The 24448-nt window shown below is 48.7% G+C and overlaps 1 protein-coding gene across 2 annotated transcripts; it reads right to left on the bottom strand.

Annotated features, from left to right (window-relative positions):
* Positions 1-479: 479 nt before the first annotated feature.
* On the bottom strand, positions 480-7129 carry OGFOD2 (2-oxoglutarate and iron dependent oxygenase domain containing 2). Of its 2 annotated transcripts, XM_066371087.1 has the most exons (7): positions 6522-7129; positions 6043-6099; positions 3866-3979; positions 3675-3774; positions 2107-2234; positions 1603-1860; positions 480-1528 (listed from the first exon to the last, which is right to left on the bottom strand). In XM_066371087.1, exons 1-7 carry the CDS (start codon positions 6651-6653, stop codon positions 1265-1267), a joined length of 1053 nt encoding a protein of 350 aa, XP_066227184.1. In that variant the 5' UTR covers positions 6654-7129; the 3' UTR covers positions 480-1264. The 2 variants fall into 2 exon arrangements, with proteins under 2 accessions (XP_066227184.1, XP_066227185.1); XM_066371088.1 differs by lacking the exons at positions 3675-3774; positions 3866-3979; positions 6043-6099 and having other exon boundaries at positions 6522-6648.
* Positions 7130-24448: the final 17319 nt, after the last annotated feature.

Below are 24448 nucleotides of genomic sequence, written 5' to 3'. Positions count from 1 at the left end.
CCGCGGGCCCACGGCCGTCTCCCTGACGTTTCAGCTCAGGCGACCCCACTCCGCGCTGCTTTCCAACCTGGTTAAGACCTGTCCGCTCCATCAGGCCGTGAGCTCCAGGGCTGAGAGGCCTTGGTCTTTCTTTCTGTCGTCCCCATCAAGTAATATGCAGATTGCCAACTCAACTGCCCATTAGGGGCCCGAGAGATCATGACAGTGAACGCAGCAGGGGTTCCTGTGCGGGGCTGCCCCACAAGTCTCTTTAGGAGGGCAACTGATACTGCTCTAGCTGATTTCTGCCCTGTGGGAATGGCGTCTAGTGTTTCCAGACCTTCTCACCTTCCCAGGAAAAGCCAGAGCTCATGATTTCAATATGGAGGTCCCTGATTTTCAAACGTGTGACCCAGTGTGTGCAGCTACTCTTCACCCAGTTTGGGGGCCACCACCACGTTGCAGACCCATTCATAATAATGACAACAGCAAACTCAAGGTACTATTATAAAGCACTTTATAAACTTTGTATATAATTTGACTGTCACAGCAGCTCCTAGGACATAGGCACTTTCCAGATACGGAAACAGGTACAAAGGTCAAGTGGCTTACCCGCAATCACAGATCTGGAAGTGGCAGAACCAGAACTTGAACCCAGGCAGTCTGGCTCCAGAGTCCCTGCTCTTAACCCCTCTGCAGTAACCCGTCCACACCATCTCGAAGATGTTGTTCACGGCCCACCTGAATCCCCTTTATGGACAGAGGCACTCACCCCCAGCTGTGGTGTCCAGTGCAGACAGCTTGCACCTGTACATTTCTCTGGAAGATTGCTAGGCACTGAGAGCAATGGATGTCCTGGAGATGGATGTCTGGGAAGTCATTCACAGACACACAGACACACACACACACACACACACACATACCCTCTCCCGACATACCCTGTAGGCAGTCACTGAAGCAGGGGGCAAACTGGCAGATTCATGCTCCGGAGCTCCCATGGGAACGGCCTTAGTTTACACGCTATCTGAACCCACATCTAGTCCACCTCCTTGTTGCCCTGTCTGCTTCCTGGACTCCTTCTCCTTTGGGCATCCCTGGATAAAGAGGTTCTGTCTGTAACCCAACCTAAGCCAGCCAGTCTGCTAAAAGAATGACCCAGAAGCCTGCTTGTCCTTTAGAACCAAGAAGTGCCGAGGGCTGCGAGGAGTTTATTTCTGCCCGGTCCAACCCGAGGTGGCAGAGCCCTCTGTCCTGCCATCCCCGTCCCCATGGGTCCCAACCAGGCTCAGGTCAGCGCACACACGTCCACTGTGGCAGGCTCCTCCTGGGTGAAGCCGTCGCCAAAGCCCTCATCGTCCACCAGATCAGGCTTGCGGCAGCACATAGGGCAGAGGCGGTTGCGCACAGCGGAGGCCCGGAGCCAGACGATGAGGTTCCACCGCTCCCCAGTGCCCAGGGGCCGGGCCCCATGCAGCTGGCCACCCCGGTGCAGGATGCCCTGGCCCACCACATGCTCCACCTCCAGGGGCGTGGCCAGGGCTGATGGTGCCTGCAGACAGCTGGGCTCAGGCCTGGGCACTCCTGGCTGCCCTGGGCCCTGTCCCATGGGCTGCACACACTCACCTGGAAGAGGCCCCCGAAGAACAGGGCACCCCCTGTGAAGGCCTTGCCCAGGGCCACGTTGATGGTCAGCTCAGCGTTGTCATAGTGGCAGCCCAGCTCTCGGTCCTGGCCCGGCGCGTACTTGACCACAAAGGCTCGGTGGCTGTCGAGCCAGCCCCCGCCACAGTCCGGGTACAGCAGGGCCATCAGCGGCTGCAGGAAGCGCTCCCGCAGCGGAGTCACCAGCGGTTCATCCAGGCCCAGCTCGTGCAGCAGCACCTGGGCGGAGATCCTGGGGTCAGCAGGAGGCTGGTGGGGTCAGCAGGGAGGCTGCTGAGGCCTCACCCTGGGTCCCTGGGGGAATCCCTAAACTTGTGTAACTTCACAATCCTTCTGCAATTCCACTTTACAGATGGGGAGACCAAGGCAGGGCGACGGCCACACAGCTCTTCTGAAACTCTGTGGGTAAGTCTCCTCAGACCTGGGGTTCCGGCCTTCCAGCCCACCAGGTGGAGCCGCACCCACCCCATAGTTGTTCATGGTGTTGGGTCTCCCCTTGGGCATGTCCGACTGCTCGAAGTGCTCCAGCTCCTCCAGCAGGGCCTGGCAGAAGGGTGCTGTGAACACGGGCAGCCGGTAGATCCGCTTTTCCCCTGCAGGGGGAGACACAGCCTGTTGGCCAGGTGCGCTACTGGGGGCTTCAATCTCCCTGTGAGCTGTGTGAGCTTGGGCAGGTCTTTTCACTTCCCCCAGCCTCAGTGTCCCCATCTGTACAAAGGGAATAACACGGGCACTCTCCTCTCGGGGCAGTGACGATGGTTGAACGATGCACCGTGTGTGCAGCAGGGGAAGGTCTATTCTCGGACTGCCATGTGCCCCTGGAGCCTCTCACCCCACTTCCCCAGACGCCCCCAGGGCTAGTCTCCAGACTCAGGTGTGAGTCCTGACGGGACAGGATTAGTCCTGGAACAGGAACACACAGTAGGCCAGCCAGGGAGCCACGCCAGGACCACAGAGCCAGCGCGGGCTCTCTGCACCACTTCCCCCGAAGAGCCACCCAAGTCTGCACCCCAACCCCGACGTTCCTTAAGTTTCTGTTCCCCACAGGGAAAGCCAAGAGGGCTGCTCTTTCTTGCAGCCTGGTGGGGAGAGGCCCAGCTCAATGGAAATGGGACATTTCTTGGGAGAAACACCAATGTCCCAGGGTCCAGGGGCATTTTGGCCAACACACACACAGCACCGGCACCATCCAAACAACCTCTTTAGAACTCCAACTGCTCAGGAGTAGGTGGCAATGAGGCCTCTCTCCCCTTCCCTCTCCAAGGCTGGAAGGGGTGTTTCATTCCACATTGCACCCCGTGCCCCCAAATAGGGTGTAGGCTCCAGTAGGGGAGCGGCTGTTATATCTGTCTGCCCACAGTACTCCCCAGACCCCGGATAACTAATCATAAGAAACACAGACACTTTTACGCACTTACTGTGCTCTGAGCCTTTTATGGGCGTTACCTCTCACTGATCATCGAAGCACCTTTCCAGATGGGTGGTGGTCTCGTTACCATTTCACAAATGAGGACACCAAGACAGAGAGGGATGAAGGAACTCCCAGGGCTCCATGGCCTGGGACTTCCTGCTGGGTCCAATCAGTGGGAGACCCCAGCAGGTGAGAGGCATGTCAGAGTTGAGCGTGGCTGTATGCCCCTGCTCTGGCCTCCAAGGCTGTCTGGCAGCCCCTCTCCCACACCTCCAGGTCCTGGCAGCCTCAGGAAACTTCACTCCTGTCCACTCCTTCAGGTTTAGGGACGGTGACACTCCCCTCTATTGCTGGCCTTGATAGGGTCCTTCGCCATCCCTCACTGATCCTTGAACCCAGCCCACGCCTGTCTCAACTGTCCCTTCCGTAAGCTCTTCAGTCCCCCCTAGCTGGCTCCTGCCTGGCACAGGGCGCTGAATAACTGTTTTTTGGGTGAGGATAGATGTGTTGCTCCAGTACCTTCCAGCTCCTGCTGGTTTGGTTTTTAGCTACAGATGCAATGGGCAGAGGGACCCCAGTCTCCCACCCCTAGTCCTGCCGGGTCATGAGGCCAAGACCTCACCTGACACTGTCTCCAGCCGCTGAAGGAGGCCCTGGAGGTCTGCGCCCGGCAACATGCTGTACTCAGCCGCGGCTAGAAACTCAGGAGCCAGGGCCACATTCTGGGGGCAGAACACACACCACCCACTGTGGGGCAGGCAGCCCTCCAGCCTGGAGGCCTCCACCTCCCGGTAACCTGCCCCGGCTGGGTACCTGCAGCGAGTTGTAGAGTTCAGGCCGTGCCGGGTGGTAGCAGTTGGCAATGAGGGCCTTCCTGGCAGCCGACTCCTGCCCCAGCCGCTGCCGCCGCTCCACCTCCCGCTCGAGCTGCGGTGGCACAGGGCCTGGTTACCAGGAGAGGGCCTCCCATCCCCTTGAGGCCATTGTACAGATGAGGAACCAGGCTCAGGAAGGCCAAAGCAGGGCCCAGCGTGTCCCTATGCTCCCAACTCTGGCAGGGTTGACTGCAGACGCCAAGCTCTTAGCTGAAGGGCACTCCTTCCAGAGGGGGGCCCTGCCCATTCTGAGCTGCACTAGCCTGAGCCAGACCAGAATGAGAGTCCCGAGATGCACCTTAGCCAGCTGGGACCACCCAGGGAGGAGAACAGAGTCCCAGCCAAGTCCTGTGTTCCAGAGGCTGCAGAGGGCTCTCCTGGGAAGCTTCCCACCACTGACCCCCCCTGCAAGTGAGATGGGAGCAGGCCTGGCACCAGCTGAAGCCGGGTCAGGGGAGGCACTACCAGAAGCCTGGCAGCCCCGGTGAGACCTCAACCCCAGCTGCTGTGAAACCTTGAGCAAGTGACTCCTCTCTTTGAGCACAATACAGTGTGTCTGTAAAGTCATGGTGCACTTTTGACCGGTCACAGGAAAGCAACAAAAGATGATAGAGCCTGACCAGGCGGTGGCGCAGTGGATAGAGCGTCTGACTGGGATGCGGAGGACCCGGGTTCGAGTCCCCGAGGTCACCAGCTTGAGCGCCGGCTCATCTGGTTTAAACAAAGTTCACCAGCTTGGATCCAAGGTCGCTGGCTCGAGCAAGGGGTTACTCGGTCTGCTGAAGGCCCGCGGTCAAGACACATGTGAGAGAGCAATCAGTGAACAACTAAGGTGTCGCAACGAAAAACTGATGATTGATGCTTCTCATCTCTCTCCGTTCCTGTCTGTCTGTCCCTGTCTATCCCTCTCTCTGACTCTCTCTCTCTGTCTCTGTAAATAAATAAAACAAAACAAAAGATGATAGAAATGTGAAATCTGGCCCTGGCTGGTTGGCTCAGTGGTAGAGCGTCGGCCTGGCATGCAGGAGTCCCGGGTTCGATTCCCGGCCAGGGCACACAGAAGCGCCCATCAGCTTCTCCACCCCTCCCCCTCTCCTTCCTCTCTGTCTCTCTCTTCCCCTCCCGCAGCCAAGGCTCCATTGGAGCAAAGATGGCCCAGGCGCTGAGGATGGCTCTGTGGCCTCTGCCTCAGGCGCTAGAGTGGCTCTGGTAGCAACAGAGCGACGCCCTGGATGGGCAGAGCATCGCCCCCTGGTGGGCGTGCCGGGTGGATCCCGGCCGGGCGCATGCGGGAGTCTGTCTGACGGCCTCCCCCATTTCTGGCTTCGGAAAAATACAAAAAAAAAAAAAAAAAAAAAGAAATGTGAAATCTGCACCAAATAAAAGAAAAACCCTCCCAGTTTCTGTAGGATGATGTGGCAGCATGTGCACAGGCACAGATGATGTGTATACAGCGGAGCAGCCCACAGCCATGCCAGTCAAGATGTGGACGGTACAGAGGAAAGTTCAGTGTGTTCTGTGGCTCGCTATATTCGAATCCGTGACCAAAGTGCAACGTGAATATCGGCACGTTTATAACGAAGCGCCAACACATAGGAATAACATTACTCAGTGAGATAAGCAGTTGAAGGAAACCGGCAGTTTGGTGGAGAAACCCCGTTCTAGTAGGCCATCAGTCAGTGATGAGTTTGTAGAGGCTATAGGATAGCTACCTAAGGAGCCCTTTAAAAAATCTGTGCGTGAGCCCACATCGAACTGCACTGAATAGGTATGAAACTGGGAGAGTTTTCCTTTTATTTGGTGCAGATTTCACATTTCTATTGGCTTTTGTTGCTTTCCTGTGACCGGTCAAAAGTGCACCATGACTTTACAGACACACTGTATTTTCATCGCCAAAAGGCATGAAGTAGACAACTTGGCATTTCCCTCTTTTTTACCAGAGCCAGGCCCCAGGTGCTGCCCTGAGTGGGCAAGGAGCGTTCAAGGAACCCTTCAGTGATCTGGGGCCGGCAGGCGTGAGGCTGGGAGACACCCTCCAACTGCTGACAACGAATCTAATAAAGAAGGTCTAGGCTGGGTGTGTAGGGGACGTTGGAGGGTGGCGAGTATTATTACCTCTTCTAACAGCTGCTGGAAGTCGCTGGGGCTAACGCAGCCTCGGCTGCGCAGGATCTAAGAGCAGAAAGGTCAGTGAGCACGATGGTGTGACGCTGGGCAAGTCACTTAACATCTTTGAGCCTCAGTATCCCCTCCTACAACGGAGAGGAGAGCCCCGACCTCACAGGATCGTTGTAAGGGTAGAATGCGCCCAGAGCTGGGCTCCCAGCTGCTGTCCCTGCGCCGACAGGGCACTCCGAGCCAGGCCCTGCCCCGAGCACTGTGCTTTTGTGTTACTTTATCCATGCCCCACGACAACCTCACTTAGGAGATGCTGTCATCCCCGTTTGAGCTGAGAAAACTCAGGCCCGAGGGTGAAGCCATTCTTGTCGTTAGAGCTGAGCACTGGGCAAAGCAAAACGACCTCGGCTACAAAGGTCACTCCTCCGCCAGCCCTACCCACCCACCTCTCTGCAGAGCTCGTCGAGGCCACTCACCCGGCCGTAGTCCCGGCGCAGCTGCTGCTCATTCCGGAACCGCACGTGCAGCCCGTAACGCGCCACGTACAAATTCTCGGAGCAGAAGCAGGCGCAGCGGTAGAAGCGCCGCGGCGCGCCCGCCGTCGCCATGGTGAAGAGGCGGGCGCGGCCCCGCCGGTTTCCGTAGGAGCACTACGCCCTCCTCTGAGCGGGGTGGGGTGGGTACGAAACAAGCAGCCAGGGTCCGGTGTAAATTTCCAAACGCAAGAAAAAAGACTCCGCCCCCTCTAAAATGGTCCACTGTGCAGAAAGATTCTGCTCCTGTGCCGGGTGGAGCCTTCTGTTTCCGCCTCGCAGTGTCCCCGTCCACTAGGCGGGGACTAATCGCCCCATTTTACAGATAGGTGAACTGAGTTACACCTTCACAGGACGCGCCGAGGCAGGGACTCAGACCCCTAAGATCTTTTGCCACCTCCCTTTTCTGCTCGGAGCTTTTGAAAACCCAGCCAACCCCACAAGCACAGTTAAAGACGCTCTGGGGTTCTATGTCTTTTCTTGCAAATGCTATGAACTTTCCACTTCTGTGCGTTTGAACTTGAGTTCAGCATTTTTCCCGGCTCCCTGCCCCCTACCCCCGCTCTCCTGTTGCCCCGCAGCGGTCACTTAGGATTCGCCGCTGGCTGCCCCGGTGTCTCCACGAAAACGCTCCGTTCGGCATGACTTCCGGTGACGCTCCCAAAGCTTTCAGGTGTGGGCGGGAGAATGAGGCGTGGTCAGTCTGTGGCCACACCCCTCACAAATAGCTCTGAGTTCTCAACTGCCGCTCTGTGAGTTGAGTGATATTTCTGTCTGTAAGGAGCGTGCATCCCGACCTCAGGGAGACCCATCACAGCACAGCACACATGGGGACCCCATCATGGTCCCCCATGCACCCTCCTCCCCTCCACACCCAGGTCTGCAGAGCCTGGTGAAGACGCTTGGATGGCAGCCCTTCCTGAGATGGGAGAACTAAGACGTGGGGCAGGGGAGGAAGTCCCATCCTCTGGAATTGCCCCCTGACCCCTGCCCGAGAGTTCCCTGCGGGACTCAGCATGGTGCGGGGATGGGGGTGGAAAAGAAGACTCTGGGCTTTGAAGACTTAAGCCCCAGATAAACAGGTGATTATACATGACAGTTCCTGTTGTCCCAGCCTCCTCTCTACTTGACCTGTGGATCTATCACCCACCTTATCTCCTTTCGTCCCTTTAGCAAACCTTCAGCTAGGCATTGTTAAATTATCATGTTACAGAAGGGGAAACTGAGGTTCACAAGTGCAGTGACCTGCCCCACTAAGGGACAAATGTGGGGTTTGAACCCCACAGGCTGATCTTTTGAGTTCCCCATTCACCACGACAAGTATTTAGTGATGAGGGTGAGGTTATGAGGCAATTTAAATTTTCTCTCTGTGTTTGTCGGTGTCTGGTTTCCTTTCCCCCCATGTTCATACGCCAACACACACCCCTACGTGAGCCATCAAACAGACACGCACTGTCACTCGTGCACACATGTACTCCAGCACATACTTACATGCAAACTGTTGGTCAGATAAGTTTATAAATATGATATATATGTTTGCTCACTTAGAGTTTGCATTGGGTGTGGGGGACAGGCTGTAAGCAGGCAGGGACGTTATAACCTAAGGCAGGGGTCCCCAAACTACGGCCCACATACGGCCCCCTGAGGCCATTTATCCAGGGGCACCTCTTTCATTGGTGGTCAGTGAAAGGAGCATAATTCTCATTGAAACACTGGTCAGTTTGTTGATTTAAATTTATTTGTTCTTTATTTTAAATATTGTATTTGTTCCTGTTTTGTTTTTTTACTTTAAAATAAGATATGTGCAGTGTGCATAGGGATTTGTTCATAGTTTTTTTTATAGTCCGGTCCTCCAACGGTCTGAGGGACAGTGAACTGGCCCCCTGTGTAAAAGTTTGGGGACCCCTGGCCTGAGGCTTAGTTTTAAGACTAAGCCTTTCCCACTCTTTTTGATGTAGGGTGGTGCACTCTCATGAGGAATCCCATTATGCCTCAGATAAGTGACTTTGTATCAGAGACTTCCTTTTATTGGATTAAAGGTTTTGAATCTACACTGTAAAGTGGGGCACACCGGGAGCTTGCTCTCTCTCAGTTCCTGAGATTAGAATTAGAGTGGAGAGCAGAAAAAGGCCACGTGGAGGAGGCCAGGAGAAGCAGCCAAGATGGTGGAGTGCTGAGGGAAAAGCCAGTTTGTGCAGAGTTTGTGAGAGAGAGAAGGAGGTGGAAACAGAGGTGAATAAGGCTGGTGAGCTAGAAACCTTTGATTCTAGGAAACTCGTATAAATCAGTGGCTTTGTGAGCCCTGAGTAGAAAGGGAAGTATTTTCCCACTGTATTTCTTGCCCGCTGAGTGAGGGCTAGGATTAAAGCTAATGGCCCACCAGTTCTTGGCTCCATTGTTTCATTACCGTCTGTCCAAATCTAATGCGAACCTGCAGGGGCCAGGCGGCTGTGATGGTGGCCGTGGCTACTGGCTTTACACGAACAATTGATACACAGCCGTACATGTCATCAACATACACCCTCACACATACATGCCACATACAGTCACAGTTGCACATGCATGCACACCCACACTCACGTCCCGCACACACTTGCTCACTCACACAGGCGGAACAGCCCTGTTCTTCTCTGGCAACTTGAGTCCAAGTCCCACCCGTTGCTCTTACTGAAACTCCAGGGCCCAGAAGGGAGATGGGAGACCTTCATATCCTGTGATATGGTGGCAGGCCATCCTCCCCACCTGTCTCCATCAGCGCATTTAGGGGTCCAAGGCTCCAGCTGGCAAAGTGTCCCCATCTTTCCCCAGTGCCCTGGGGAAAGGGACTGTGCTTTCTGGGCAAAGCCTATACCAACAACCCGAGTGGTTTTCATACAGGCTGGGCAAGGGCCGTCGGACCTTCCTGAGTGTGCATGTCTATGAGTGTGTGAGTGTGCATCTATGAGTGTGTGAAGTGTGCATGTAGAAGTGGGTTTCCAGTGACAGACAAGTCCCCTGCCCTGCCGAACAGGAGTAAATGAGGAAACAATTACAGGATCAAGTTATTTTCATTTGGTTGTGAGCACTAGGAGACAGAGTGGGTGGTGATGGGGTAGCGAGTCCCTGGAGGTGGCCTCTTTAGATTGGTGGACAGGGAGACCCTCCAAAGAGTGACATTTCGGCTGAGCCCTAACTGCTACAGCACAGACTGGCAGGAAAGGGTTGCAGGCAGGGGAGCTGAAAGTGCAGGTCCCTTAATATCTGTGCTTGGCAGAGCTTGAGCAGCAAGAATTTTGAAAGGGTGAGCCATAGGGACCAGGGCCAGGGTGGTTTGGGGCTTGTAAGGCCAGGGCTGCCATGTGGCCATTCATATGCAGGTTCGCATTGGATTCGGACAGATGGTACTGAAACAACGAAGCCAAGAACTGGTGGGCCATCATCTTTAATCCTAGCTTGCACCCAGCAGGCAAGTAAAAACACACACTGGCTTCTCACTCAGCACTCTACTATCTTGGCTGCTTCTCCTGGCCTCTTCCACATGGCCTTTCTCTGCTCTGCTCTCTAATGCTAATCTCAGGAACTGAGAGAGCAAGCTCCTGGTCTACCCCACTTTATAGTGTAGAAATCAAAACCTTTAATCCAATATACAAATAGGGAAATTTCTAATACAAAGTCACTTATCTAAAGCATGATGGGATTGTACCACCCCACATCAAAAAGGGTGGGAAAGGCTTAGTCCTAAAACCAAGCCCCAGGCTACAAGGATCCTGCCTGCTCACAGCCCACCCCCGACACACATTAATATCACCTGGGCGACGGGCTACCACATGGGCAGCACCATCTTTAACAAAGTGAGCATAATATATTTTATCTGCCCAACATCCACCTACGGACCAAAAGAAGTTTTACCTATTTGAAAAATACAGGGTAGGATTGTATTAAAAGATTAGAACTTTGCTTTATTATTATTATTTTTTTAAAGAGACAGAGAGAGAGTCAGAGAGAGGGATAGGGACGGAGAGAGATGAGAAGCATCAATCATCAGTTTTTCGTTGCGCGTTGCAACACCTTAGTAGTTAGTTGTTCATTGATTGCTTTCTCATATGTGCCTTGACCGTGGGCCTTCAGGAGAGCGAGTAACCCCTTGCTGGAGTCAGTGACCTTGGGTCCAAGCTGGTGAGCTTTCCGACGCTCTATCCACTGCGCCACCGCCTGGTCAGGCTAGAACTTTGCTTTAGAAAAATCTTAGGGAAAAAAAAAAAAAGGAAAACAGAGCCAGGTAAAAGATTTAGAAATTAACAAAACAGGGGTGTGGACCTTGCTGGTTATCAGTTCCTTGAAATGAATTGCAATTCCAGAATGATTGATGGGATCATGAGTAATAGGATGATAAGAAATGGGATTATCAGGGACAGGCCCTCTGGCTGCCTCTCCCCTTCCTCTCCCTAGGACATAGTGGTTGTATGGACACTCTATGGTGGTGTTTCCCAACGTGGGACCCACGCCCCACAGGGGGGCAATTCGATAGTTAAGGGGGGCAATTTGAAAATGGACTTGACACGACTTTAACTCTTTCGCCCCGGGCCATTTAAATGCAATGCTAGATATCGGTGCCAAATTTAACAAAAAATGCAATTCTTAAATAATTGCGGTAAATAACTATTAAGTATAATTTCCTTTGACGAGACCAAAGTATCAATTGGGTGATTGGTGTCGTCAAGTAAACTTCGTCCTGGGTTCACCGCAGAGCGTGCCGTCTGCTGCAGGGAACCCCAGACGTTTTAAAAACTCGCTAAACAACGCAGTTATTCTCACCTAATTGGCCCATCGCAACTTCTGTAGTGTTTCACATCATTTAGTTGGTGTTAATTCGAAATAAGTGTCAGTCAAAACTGTGGTAAAAGCTCGTTGATTTAATAAATATACATATATATATTGTATAGATATAATTGGTAAGTATTTGATTTGATTTTTATCAGTATTAAACTCTTTATTAAGTACTTCTTGCATCGGGGCTAGAAAGCAATAATATTTTATAAATATTATTGGGAATATAATAGTGCATGCACAACAATTTTAATTTTAGAAGCATAACTTTCCAGAAAATTTTGTCAAGTGGAAAAAATATAGATACCTTTTGATTTGCGGTGGTAGTGTAGTAAATGTGTTATATACATTCAAATAAATATGATTTTTTAGTATACGTTTACTCTATGTCACATTGAATATATTTTAACACATATTTTTTTTTTTTTTTTTAAGCTGGAAACGGGGAGAGACAGTCAGACAGACTCCTGCATGCGCCCGACCGGGATCCACCCGGCACGCCCACCAGGGGGCAATGCTCTGCCCCTCCAGGGCGTCGCTCTGCCTCGACCAGAGCCACTCTAGCGCCTGGGGTAGAGGCCAAAGAGCCATCCCCAGCGCTTGGGCCATCTTTGCTCCAATGGAACCTTGGCTGCGGGAGGGGAAGAGAGAGACAGAGAGGAAGGGGGGGGGGTGGAGAAGCAAATGGGTGCCTCTCCTATGTGCCCTGGCCAGGAATCGAACCCAGGTCCCCCACACGCCAGGCCGACGCTCTACCGCTGAGCCAACCAGCCAGGGCCTTAACACATATTTTAATATTAGTTTTTAATTGATCTTATTTTTATTATAGCCCATAGTAAAATGAGTGGTGCAAGCAAGAAAAAAACTCGTCAATATTCGGAGGAATATTTAAAATTTGGGTTTATACCCGCTGTTCACGATGAGTGGATTCCTTTTTGTCTTTTATGCCAGCAATGCTTGACCAACGAATCAATGAAACGAGGTCGTCTTGAGGCGCATTTGAAGGCGAAACATAGTGCTCATATTAATTCAGATTTGAGTTACTTTAAAACTTTAAAGAAAAATTTTGAAAAAAGAACAACATTAAAGTCTCTATTTACTGCTCATACTTCAACTAATAATTGTGTTCTTGAGGCTAGTTATCAAATTTCTTTATTCATTGCTAAAACTGGAGAAAATCACACCATAGGAGAGAATTTAATAAAACCGTCAATATCAGCATTTCTTAAAATGGTTCTTGAAAAAGATGACAAAGATGTAAAAGCTATGCCACTCAGTAACAATTCTGTTAGCAGAAGAATAGATGAAATGAGTGAGGATATTGAAAAACAACTTATTGAAAAGCTGAAAACAAGAAAATTCTCCTTGCAAATGGATGAATCAACTTTGAGAGACAGTGAGGCAGTATTGATAACTTACGTAAGATATATTGATAAAGGACATTTTGCTGAAGAAATGTTGTTCTGTAAAAGATTAGAAAGCACCACTACCTCCAAAGATATATATAGTAAGCTAAAAAACTACTTAGATGTCAATGATATACCAATGAAAAATATAACATCTTGTGCTGCAGATGGTGCTCCCAATATGATGGGCAAGAAAAATGGCTGCTTAAAATTGATGAAAGATGCGAATCCAGAAATGATTCTTGTGCATTGTGTTATTCATAGGGAAAACTTGGTAGCTAAAAACATCTCGCCTGTTCTGAATGAAGTATTACATACAGTAATAAAGTGTGTTAATGCTATTAAAGCTAGTGCCAAATGTGAGCGTCTTTTCAAGCTATTTTGTGAAGAACAAAATGAAGACCATGTGAGACTTTTACTTCATACTGAAGTAAGATGGCTATCTAAAGTAAACTGTTTGAAAAAATTTATGGAACTGTTTGATTCTCTTAGTGATTTTTTAAGTGACAAACCTGAAATGAAGTATCTGTTAACAATAGATGGTAAAGCATTTGTGAGTTATTTAGCCGATATCTTTGAAAAACTAAATATATTAAATGAGCAACTTCAAGGAACAAATAAAACTCTTGTCGATGCAAAAGCAAAGATATTTGGTTTCATTACCAATATTGAATTATGTCAGAAACATATTAACAACAAAAACTTTAAACAGTTTCATTGGCTCCAAAAATGTGAAGTAACTGATACCGCTTTACTTGTTATTGTCAATCATTTGAATATTCTATCGGCTGATTTAAAAGAAAGATTTTCTGATTTAAAACAAATTAAGCCTGACCAGGTGGTGGCGCAGTGGATAGAACGTCGGACTGGGATGCGGAAGACCCAGGTTCAAGACCCCGAGGTCCCCAGCTTGAGCGCGGGCTCATCTGGTTTGAGCAAAAGCCCACCAGCTTGAACCCAAGGTCACTGGCCCCAGCAAGGGGTTACTTGGTCTGCTGAAGGCCCGTGGTCAAGGCACATATGAGAAAGCAATCAATGAACAACTAAGATGTCACAACGCGCAACGAAAAACTAATGATTGATGCTTCTCATCTCTCTGTTCCTGTCTGTCTGTCCCTGTCTATCCCTCTCTCTGACTCACTGTATCTGTAAAAAGAAATAAATAAATTTAAAAAAAAACAAATTGATTTCCCAACATGGATGATGCAGCCAATGTTAGTGGATTTGTCTGATATATCAAATATGCAGTATCAAGAAGAACTCGCAGAATTGCAAAATGATGAGTCAGTTAAAGCTTTATTTAATATCAAAGGAGCGATGGCATGGCTTTGTGAGGAAACAGAAATCAAATACCCAAATTCAACCAAATGTGCAAGAAAACTATTGCTACCGTTTCCATCTTCATTTTTAGCTGAATGTGGATTTAGTGCTGTAAATGATTTACTGGTAAAAAAAAGAAATCGGCTGGATATAACACAACGTGGAGACTTGAGACTAAAGCTAACCAAATTGGAACCTAATATAAAATCTCTGTGCAGCAAGCATCAAGCACAAGGATCACACTAAATTAAAATAATAAATTAATATAGAAAAATCTGTATTAAAATTATTTGGAATTTAAATTTCTGTTTTTCATTATATGTTTTGAAATTTTACTTACTGTGTTTTGTTAACAATTTCATAGTGATTTCTTCCTAGAACCTATCATTTATGTTTATTAAGTGAACAAATCAATTTTTTTTTTCTTTTTTTTTTTTTTTTCTTTTTTTTTTTTTCATTTTTCTGAAGCTGGAAACAGGGAGAGACAGACTCCCGCATGCGCCCGCCCGGGATCCACCCGGCACGCCCACCAGGGGCGACGCTCTGCCCACCAGGGGGCGATGCTCTGCCCATCCTGGGCGTCGCCATGTTGCGACCAGAGCCATTCTAGCGCCTGAGGCAGAGGCCACAGAGCCATCCCCAGCGCCCGGGCCATCTTTGCTCCAATGGAGCCTTGGCTGCAGGAGGGGAAGAGAGAGACAGAGAGGAAAGTGCGGCGGAGGGGTGGAGAAGCAAATGGGCGCTTCTCCTGTGTGCCCTGGCCGGGAATCGAACCCGGGTCCTCCGCACGCTAGGCCGACGCTCTACCGCTGAGCCAACCGGCCAGGGCACAAATCAATTTTTTTTAAATTCATTTTAGAGAGGAGAGGGAGAGATAGAGAGAGAGAGAAGGGGGAGGAGCTGGAAGCATCAACTCCCATATGTGCCTTGACCAGGCAAGCCCAGGGTTTTGAACCGGCGACCTCAGCATTTCCAAGTCAATGCTTTATCCACTGCGCCACCACAGGTCAGGCAACAAATCAATTTTTTAATGTTAAAAATTATGTATGTTACATAGGGTGGGACATAAAAATTTTAGAAAGGTTAAGGTGGGGCATGTCACAAAAAAGATTGGGAAACACTGCTCTATGGGTTAGGGGTGGTGGCTTGTTGCCCTCCACTGGTGTGTAGGAAGTTGTAAAGCCAGTATCCACGGCCACCACAACAGCCGCCTGGCTCATGCAGGTTTGCATTGGATTCGGACAGTTGGTAAAGAAACAATGGAGCCAAAAGCTGGTGGTCCATCATCTTTAATCCTAGCTTGCACCTGGCAGGCAAGTAAAAACACACACTTGGCTCAAAACTCACTCATTCAGTGCTCACAAAGCTACTGACTTATCTGAGTTTCCTAGAATCAAAGGTTTCTAGCTCATCAGACTTATTCACCTCTGATTCCCATCTCCTTCCTTCTCCCTGCACAAACTCTGCACTAACTGGCTTCTCACTCAACACTCTGCCATCTTGGCTGCTTCTCCTCAGCTCTTCCACGTGGCCTTTCTCTGCTCTGCTCTCTAATGCTAATTTCAGGAACCTAGAGAGCAAGCTCCCATTCTGCCCCCATTTTATAGTGTAGAAATCAAAACCTTTAATCCAATATACAAATAGGGAAGTCTCTAATACAAAGTCACTTATCTAAGGCATGATGGGATTGTACTACCCCACATCAAAAAGGGTGGGAAAGGCTTAGTCCTAAAACCAAGCCCCAGGCTACAAGGATTCTGCCTGCCCACAGCCCATCCCCAACACACATTAATATCACCTGGGCGACAGGCTTCCATGTGGGCGGCGCCATCTTTAACAAAGTGAGCATAATATATTTTATCTGCCCAACAGAAGTTATAAAAGAAAAAATAAGTATAAAGTACAGTGGTATCTTGAGATATAATTTTTTTTTTGTACTTTTCCGAAGCTGGAAACGGGGAGGCAGTCAGACAGACTTCTGCATGCGCCGGACCGGGATCCACCCGGCATACGCACCAGGGGGCGATGCTCTGCCCATCTGGGGCGTCGCTCTGCCGCAATCAGAGCCATTCTAGCGCCTGAGGCAGAGGCAACAGAGCCATCCTCAGCGCCCGGGCAAACTTTTGCTCCAGTGGAGCCTCGGCTGCTGGAGGGGAAGAGAGAGACAGAGAGGAAGGAGAGGAGGGGGGGTGGAGAAGCAGATGGGTGCTTCTCCTGTGTGCCCTGCCGGGAATCGAACCCGGGACTCCTGCACGCCAGGCCAACGCTCTACCACTGAGCCAACTGGCCAGGGCCTTGAGATACAAATTTAATTCATTCTGTAACAGAGCTCTTAAGTCAGTCAACTCCTATATCAAACTGCCGGTACTGGACCCGTGCGCCAACGCGCCAACTAGCGGCAGCTCCCCAAATCATGACTCATATCTCGGAATTTCGCTCGGATCTCAAACAAAAATACAGACTGAGCTGCAGTTTGTATCTTAAGAAATTCGTATGTTGGTCTGTTCGTATCTCAAGGTACCACTGTATACAAGACTAGCACTGGGAGAAGGGTTCCGACTCTCTCCTGTGGGACCGAGATGAGTGTTGGGTCCCCTCCAAGTTTCCCCTGCCCTTCCCCAGTTCCTTCATGTGGCATGGTTGTTGTCTGATGTGGGAGGCATGGGACTCACAGGGGAGACCCACTGCTATAGCCATAATAGTACCCCCTTGGGCACCAAGAATCCCAGGCACCCTGACCCTTATATTGACTTGATTGTATAAAACACTGTAGGTCAAAAAGAGGGTTAGTATTTCTTTACCAGCTGGGCAGTTACAAAATAGTGAGTGCATTTTGACCATTCTTTATTTTTCTCAGTCAATAATTCATTGGGGTAGTAGTTTACAATCCTCTTATTGTAAACTGTACTAAAATTGAATTAATAATAAGGCATATAGAATTGTAAAGCCTGCCAGCCCTGGCCGGTTGGCTCAGCGGTAGAGCATCGGCCTAGCGTGCGGAGGACCCAGGTTCGATTCCCGGCCAGGGCACACAGGAGAAGCACCCATTTGCTTCTCCACCCCTCCACCGCGCTTTCCTCTCTGTCTCTCTCTTCCCCTCCCGCAGCCAAGGCTCCGTTGGAGCAAAGATGGCCCGGGCGCTGGGGATGGCTCTGTGACCTCTGCCCCAGGCGCTAGAGTGGCTCTGGTCGCAACATGGCAACGCCCAGGATGGGCAGAGCATCGCCCCCTGGTGGGCAGAGCGTCGCCCCTGGTGGGCGTGCCGGGTGGATCCTGGTCGGGCGCATGCGGGAGTCTGTCTGACTGTCTCTCCCTGTTTCCAGCTTCAGAAAAATGAAAAAAAAAAAAAAAAAAAAAAAGAATTGTAAAGCCTGCCAAATCCAAAGAGTTCCTTTTTGTACCAAGGATCCCTTGCTATGTAAAAGGTATTTTCCATGTTAGTATTGTATATGTTATTTCAAAAGCCTTTTGTTAATTCTTCTTTTTATTTACTGTTTCATAGCCTGTGATGTTGAAATCTTGGTTTGGGCATTAGGGAATATGTAATGATTGTTAATAATGTCTTTTTATGTAATGTTTAGTTTATTATCATTTTTGAAGCAGTATTGTCCAATGTTAGGTCACCAAACCTACAGTGAAAAATATTACTATTGATTGGTTATGAAATATTGGTCATTTCAGTTAGTAATTATAATTAAATCTTTAAAATTTGAGAAATAAATATAATAGGAAATAGTTTAAATCCTTTTTCCCCAGTGACCTATAGAATTAGAAAGCTCAGAATTCCCTTTATGGGGGAAGCCTCAAGCCCTAGCAGGACTGTTAGAATCTGTAAAACAATCAAGACCACCTCAAGAAAATGTTTCTAATTGCCTAGCTTAAGTAAAATTCTAGCTCCCAAGCAAGTGAGGAAAATTTAGACATTTTCCCTCAGTTTCTGTTAGCCAGGATCAGAAAAATTACTGAGGCAGTCAACTTAATCTTTACATAGCAACCAGCTCTAAAATTTAAAAAGGGTTGCATTATCAGCCGCTAAAAATAAATAAGTGAATAAAACTAAGCATTTTGGAATCATATAGCTCTGCTTGGCCCCTAAAGATGGCTGGTTAGTCAATGACGGGTAAGATCCCCAAAAGAAAGGGACAGCCTAAGACAGGCACAGTCAAAAAGGGGCCATAAAGAGAAGGCTTAAAAACTAACAAAGGTGAGGCTCAGACCTTCACCCCAACAATACAGGTCATCCACTGACCAGGACACCAAAAGACGGGAGACTCCTTAAGAACTCAGAAAACAAAAAACCAAACAGCTGAAGAGGCTACCTAAAACCAGTGGGGTTTCTAGAAAATTTTAGTAACTTTACTAAAACCCTTATTGCTAAAGGTTTATTCACAACCAATTAGAAAAAGATTTTGCCAGCAGGAAAGGAATAATTAAAAAACCAGACTTAGAATCTATTGCAGAAGATATAATATCTGAGTGTTTAGTTTATGTCCAAGTAAACACTAAGCAAAGTAAGGAAATTGTGAAAAGAAACAGGGAAAAGAGGAACTTTCCCAGGTAAACACTTAGAAACAGACCTTAATGAAATAATTAACAGATAAATAGAAGCTTTTCCTACTGGGAGTGGGGCCACAGTGACAGTTGTTAGGAAGTTGCTATGTGGAATTCTTTCCAAATGTAGCTTGCCCATTCTATTTTATGTATTTATTTATTTTTAATTTTTAATTTTTATTTATTTATTTATTTTTAGAGAGAGGGGGGAGAGAGAGAGAGAGAGAGAAAGAGAGAAAGGGGAGGAGCAGGAAGCATCAACTCCCATATGTGCCTTGACCAGGCAAGCCCAAGGTTTCGAACTGGCAACCTCAGTGTTCCAGGTCGACGCTTTATCCCACTGTGCCAGCACAGGTCAGGCAGCTTGCCCATTCTAATGTTAGGCCTGCATTTATGTCCAAGATCTCACAGCTGGTGGGAAGGGAATCCAATATTAATTAGAAACTAATTTGAAGTTACATTGTGTCCACAGGCCCCAAAGGTTCTGGGCAAATAGAACACATAAATCAAATCATAAAGGAAATATAACCACTCCTTCCTTAAGTACTTGCAGGGTTTACAGATTACTCAGCAGGCTGTTCATAAGACTGTCCAAGAGGCACTTCCAGCACTGCCAGAAGATCTGGTACATCCTTTTCAGCCTGGGGACTCGGTCAGAGTAAAGAAGTACATCACCCAAGAACTGACTCCCATGTGGACAGGTTCACACACTGTGATCCTGACCACTCCCACTGCTGCCAAAGTAGAAGGCATGCCCATCTGGGTCCACCATAGCCGGCTGAAGCCTGCAGTCCTGTAAAGCCAGCAGCCATGGCCACCATCACAGCCACCTGGCCCATGCAGGTTTGCATTAGATTCAGACAGACAGTGTAAAATGACATCACCATTGTGTTACCTTGAAAGTTTTAACATTTTTAAAACCCCCTAGACAAATGTTATAATCTTGTTAATGATGTGTCATGCTGTCATGCTCCCCCCAAACTGTATGTGGTCAAAGGGTATATAACCAGCCTCTGAGATACATTTGGGGCTGCACGATTTGGGTCAGATATGCCCCGTGTTAGTCATATGCAGCCAGCATATTAATAAATCTTCTCCTTTTAATAAAACCCTTCAAAATTCATCTGGACTTGGTGTCTCTACGTAAACCCACGGAAGTGAGGTACGGTACTTTACAATGCAAGGGGAAGTCGTTCAATCTTCACAACAAACCCCATGAGATAGAAACTATCCCCACTTTACAGATGTGGAAAGTGAGGCTCAGAGAGGTCTAATGATCCACCCAAGGTCACACAGTCTGGAACGGACTCTATCCCTGACTCTGCTGGGTGGTTTGTAAGGTGCAACCAGACGTGCACCCCCCTCAGGCATGAAATCAAGGTCACTGCGCCACAGGGACCCTAAGCCCAACCCAGCCTTTTGCATCCACTAGTCTTCCTTAAAAAGAACGGCTGTCAGGGGCCTGCTTCCTTTTCAGGGACTGAACTCTCCAGCCCAGAACTGTGTGGCCTGAGAAGCTGTTTCAGGTTTCACGGGCATCTTGATTGCCCCACGATAGTGAAGGACTCTGTTCTCCAGGAAAGGATCCATTTCCCCAGCTTGATGTTCAGTACCCCGTTAACTGCCTCCCCTGCCCCACACACAGGCCCAGGGCAGGCCAGTGGGCTCCTCAGCCTGTCACCACCCAGGCCTGGTGGGTCTGGTATAGACAGCCTCTCCCACGTGGGCAGGTTTCTCCCTTTCACAGCAACTTGCAAGATGAACCTGTTCTGCTTGTCAACTTAGACTGGCCTGTCCCACGCCCCCCACTCCTCGGAGACCGAGTCCCCACCCCCACCTTGCACCAGCCTGGGCTCAGTCACCAAAGAGAACAGCCGCAGAATATTAACAGAAAGCACCAAATCAATGTGACTCCCAACCAGCAATGATGTCGTGGTATCTCATGCTTGTTTTAATTTGCAATTTCCTTAATGACATACGATGTTGAGCATCTCTTCCTATGTTTATTTGCCTTGTGTATATTTTCTTTGTTGAGGAGTCTGTTCAACCCTTTTTATTTTTTTTTATTTTTTTTTTAAAGGAGATCTGTAGATTTTTTTTTTTAATCTTTATTTATTTTTTATTTATACAATTTTTTAGAGAGGAGAGGGAGAGAGAGAGAGAGAGAGGAGAGACAGAGAGGAGAGACAGAGAGAGAGAAGGGGGAGGAGCTGGAAGCATCAACTCCCATATGTGCTTTGACCAGGCAAGCCCAGGGTTTCGAACCGGCGACCTCAGCATTTCCAGGTCGACGCTTTATCCACTGTGCCACCACAGGTCAGGCCTGTTCAACCCTTTTTAAATCAAGTTACTTGTTTTCTTATTTTTGAGTTAAAGAGTTTTTTGTACATTTTGGACGAGTCCTTTGTCAGATGTGTCTTTTGCAAATTATTTTCTCCCCAGTCGGTGGCTTGTCCTCTCATTCCCTTGACAGTGTCTTTCACAGAGCAGAAGTTTTTAATTTTAATGAAATCCAGCTTATCAATTCTTTCTTTCATGAATTGTGCCTTTGGTGTTATAGCTAAAAAATCATCTTCATACTCAAGCAAATTTAGATTTTCTCCTATGTTGTCTTCTAGGAGTTTCATAGTGTAAAGCCAGTAGCCACGGCCACCATCACAGCTGCCTGGCCCATGCAGGTTTGCATTAGATTCGGACAGACAGTAATGAAACAATGGAGCCAAGAACTGGTGGGCCATTAGCTTTAATCCTAGTTTGCACCCAGTGGACAAGTAAAAACACACGCTGGGCTCCAAAACCCACTCATTTAGTGCTCACAAAGCTACTGACTTATCCGAGTTTCCTAGAATCAAAGGTTTCTAGGCCCTGGCTGGTTGGCTCAGTGGTAGAGCGTCAGCCTGGCGTGCAGGAGTCCTGGGTTCAATTCCCAGCCAGGGCACACAGAAGAACCTGTCTGCTTCTCCACCCCTCCCCCTCTCCTTCCTCTCTCTCTCTTCCCCTCCCGCAGCTGAGGCTCCATTGGAGCAAAGTTGGCCCGGGCGCTGAGGATGGCTCTGTGGCCTCTGCCTCAGGCACTAGGATGGCTCTGGTTGCAACAGAACGATGCCCCAGATGGTCAGAGCATCGCCCTCTGGTGGGTGTGCCAGATGGATCCCGGTTGGGCGCATGCAGGAGTCTGACTGCCTCCCAGTTTCCAACTTCAGAAAAATACAAAAAAAGAAAAAAAAAAAGGTTTCTAGCTCACCAGCCTTATTCACCTCTGTTCCCCATCTCCTTCTCTCTGCACAAACTCTGCACAAACTGGTTTCTCCCTCAGCACTCCAGCATTTGGCTGCTTCTCCTGGCCTCCTCCATGGGGCCTTACTCTGCTCTCCTACAGCATGGGCTCCTCCTAGATAGAATGTAATCACTCTTTCTCCCAAACAACATTATCTCTCCTTTATAAAACCTTTTGGCTCGAAAGCCCTCCCCCAACACACATTAATACAATCACGCCCATTCCAAGCAAGAAGGGCAATTAATACTATCACCTGGGAGACGGGCTTCCACGTGGGCAGTGCCATCTTTAACAAAGTGAGCATAATGTATTTATCTGCCCAACACACAGTTTTGACTTTATATTTAAGTCTATGATCCATTTTCAGTTAATTTATGTGAAAGGTGTCGGGACTGTGTCTAGCTTCATTTTTTTAAAAAATTTTCCGTTGATTTGAGAGAGCAAGAGAGAGAAGCAGGGGGGTGGGAAGGGAGAGGGAGAGAAGCATCAACTTGTTACACTTAGTTTTTCCATTCAGTTGTGCACTCCTTGGTTGCTTCTTGTATGTTCCCTGTCCAGGGATTGAACCCATGACCTCAGTGCATCAGGATGACACTCTATCCTTTGAGCCATGGCCAGGGCTTCTAGGTTTTTGGTTGTTGTTCTGTTTTTTGTAGGGGTTTATTGCATGTGGCTGTTCAGTTTTTTCAGCACCATTTGTGGGGGGACTGACGGACAATCTTTGCTCCATTGTATTGCTTTTGGTCCTGTGTCAAAGATCAGTTGACTATATTTATATTGGTCTATTTCTGGACTCTCTATTCTGTTCCATTGATCTTCTTGGGGGTTCAATACCACACTGCATTGATTACTGTAGCTTTGCAGTGAGTCTTGAAGTCAGGTAGTGTTAGTCCTCTGACTTTGTTTTTCTCCTTTAATATTGTGTTGCCTATTTTCACCCAGCAAACATGACAGTCTGGATTTGGGCCCAGCTCTGAGTCACTCTTAACTTGTGGAGAACCTATCCAAGATAGGCTCTTCAGGTATACACTGTAGTCATATATTTGCTTTTGTTTTTGCACAAAGAGTAATATACTTCAGCTTTATTCTGTCGCTTGTTTTTACTCAGTATACTTAGAAGGTCACCTCATACCTTTATGTAACTTTGTATATAAATAGATACATAGATTTATTTTCACTGCTATAGGGTATTCCTCTGAGCAGTGCTGTGTAATTATTTGACCAGTTCCCTATGGAAGGATATTTAGGTTATTTCCAGACTTTTGCTGCTACAGTAACTATCCACAAGCTAGTATCTCTGCTCCCCTCTGCAAGTCTACCTATAGAAGGAATTTCTACTGGGTTAAAAAAAAAGTGCATTTTAAATTCTGAACTTCGCCAAATTTCTCTTGAAGGAGGCTGGCCCATGTGACTAGCGGAGGACGTATTAAATCAGAAAGCGCTTTAAGCTTCAGACTGAAGGAGGGATGAGGAAATACCTTGCCCCACCTGCTGGCCCTCTGAACTTTGACCTTCTCTCCCCAGCTCTTGGTTCAAGCCACAAGGATCCCTGTCAGGCAATTTCCTATTTTAGAACCTTTCAACTTTCAGTTCCCTTTGCCTGGAATGCCTTTCCCCAGACCTCTCTAAGGCCCGTTCCTTCTCACTGTTCACCTGTCTCAGTAGCCGGTGGCACCTCCCATCACCTCGCCCAGTTTTATTTCCTGTACAGCCCTTACTTACCAGTACCAGAAATTATCCTGTGGATTTACTTGTTGGCTTCCTGGCTTCCCTACTTCCGGAGGGATGGGAGTAACATATACACTTGGCTTATTTATTATATGTATTGCCGGAGTCCCTCTCTAGAATGTCAGTTCTCTCTCTAGAATGTCAGTTCTAGAAGGACAGGGATCTTTTTGTTGTTGTATTTTTCTGAAGCTGGAAACGGGGAGAGACAGACTCCCGCATGCGCCTGACCGGGATCCACCAGGGGCGAGGCTCTGCCCACCAGGGGGCGATGCTCTGCCCCTCCGGGGTGTCGCTCTGCCGAGACCAGAGCCACTCCAGCGCCTGGGGCAGAGGCCAAGGAGCCATCCCCAGCGCCCGGGCCATCCTTGCTCCAACATCCTTGCTCCAATGGAGCCTTGGCTGCGGGAGGGGAAGAGAGAGACAGAGAGGAAGGAGGGGGGGGGGGTGTGGAGAAGCAAATGGGCGCTTCTCCTGTGTGCCCTGGCCGGGAATCGAACCCGGGACTTCTGCACGCCAGGCCGACGCTCTACCGCTGAGCCAACCGGCCAGGGCCAAGGACAGGGATCTTGTTTGTTCACTACTGTATTGCAAATACTTAGAATGGTGCAGGGCACATAGTCGGTGCTGGACTTATATTTGTTGAATGAGTGAGTGAATGAATGAATTAATGAATTAATGAATTAATAAGGATCATAGCCCCCACTCCCCAAAGAAAAAGAGCAGGTGCGTCCAGCAGGTGAGGCCACTTTCGTGTGCGGAGCGTCTCGCTGAGCGGGAGATGC

This window comes from Saccopteryx leptura, chromosome 2 (assembly GCF_036850995.1).
Source record: "Saccopteryx leptura isolate mSacLep1 chromosome 2, mSacLep1_pri_phased_curated, whole genome shotgun sequence".
Classification (NCBI taxonomy): Eukaryota; Metazoa; Chordata; class Mammalia; order Chiroptera; family Emballonuridae; genus Saccopteryx; species Saccopteryx leptura.
Note: the sequence above shows the minus strand (reverse complement) of the source record. Positions and strands in the feature narration are given on the sequence as shown.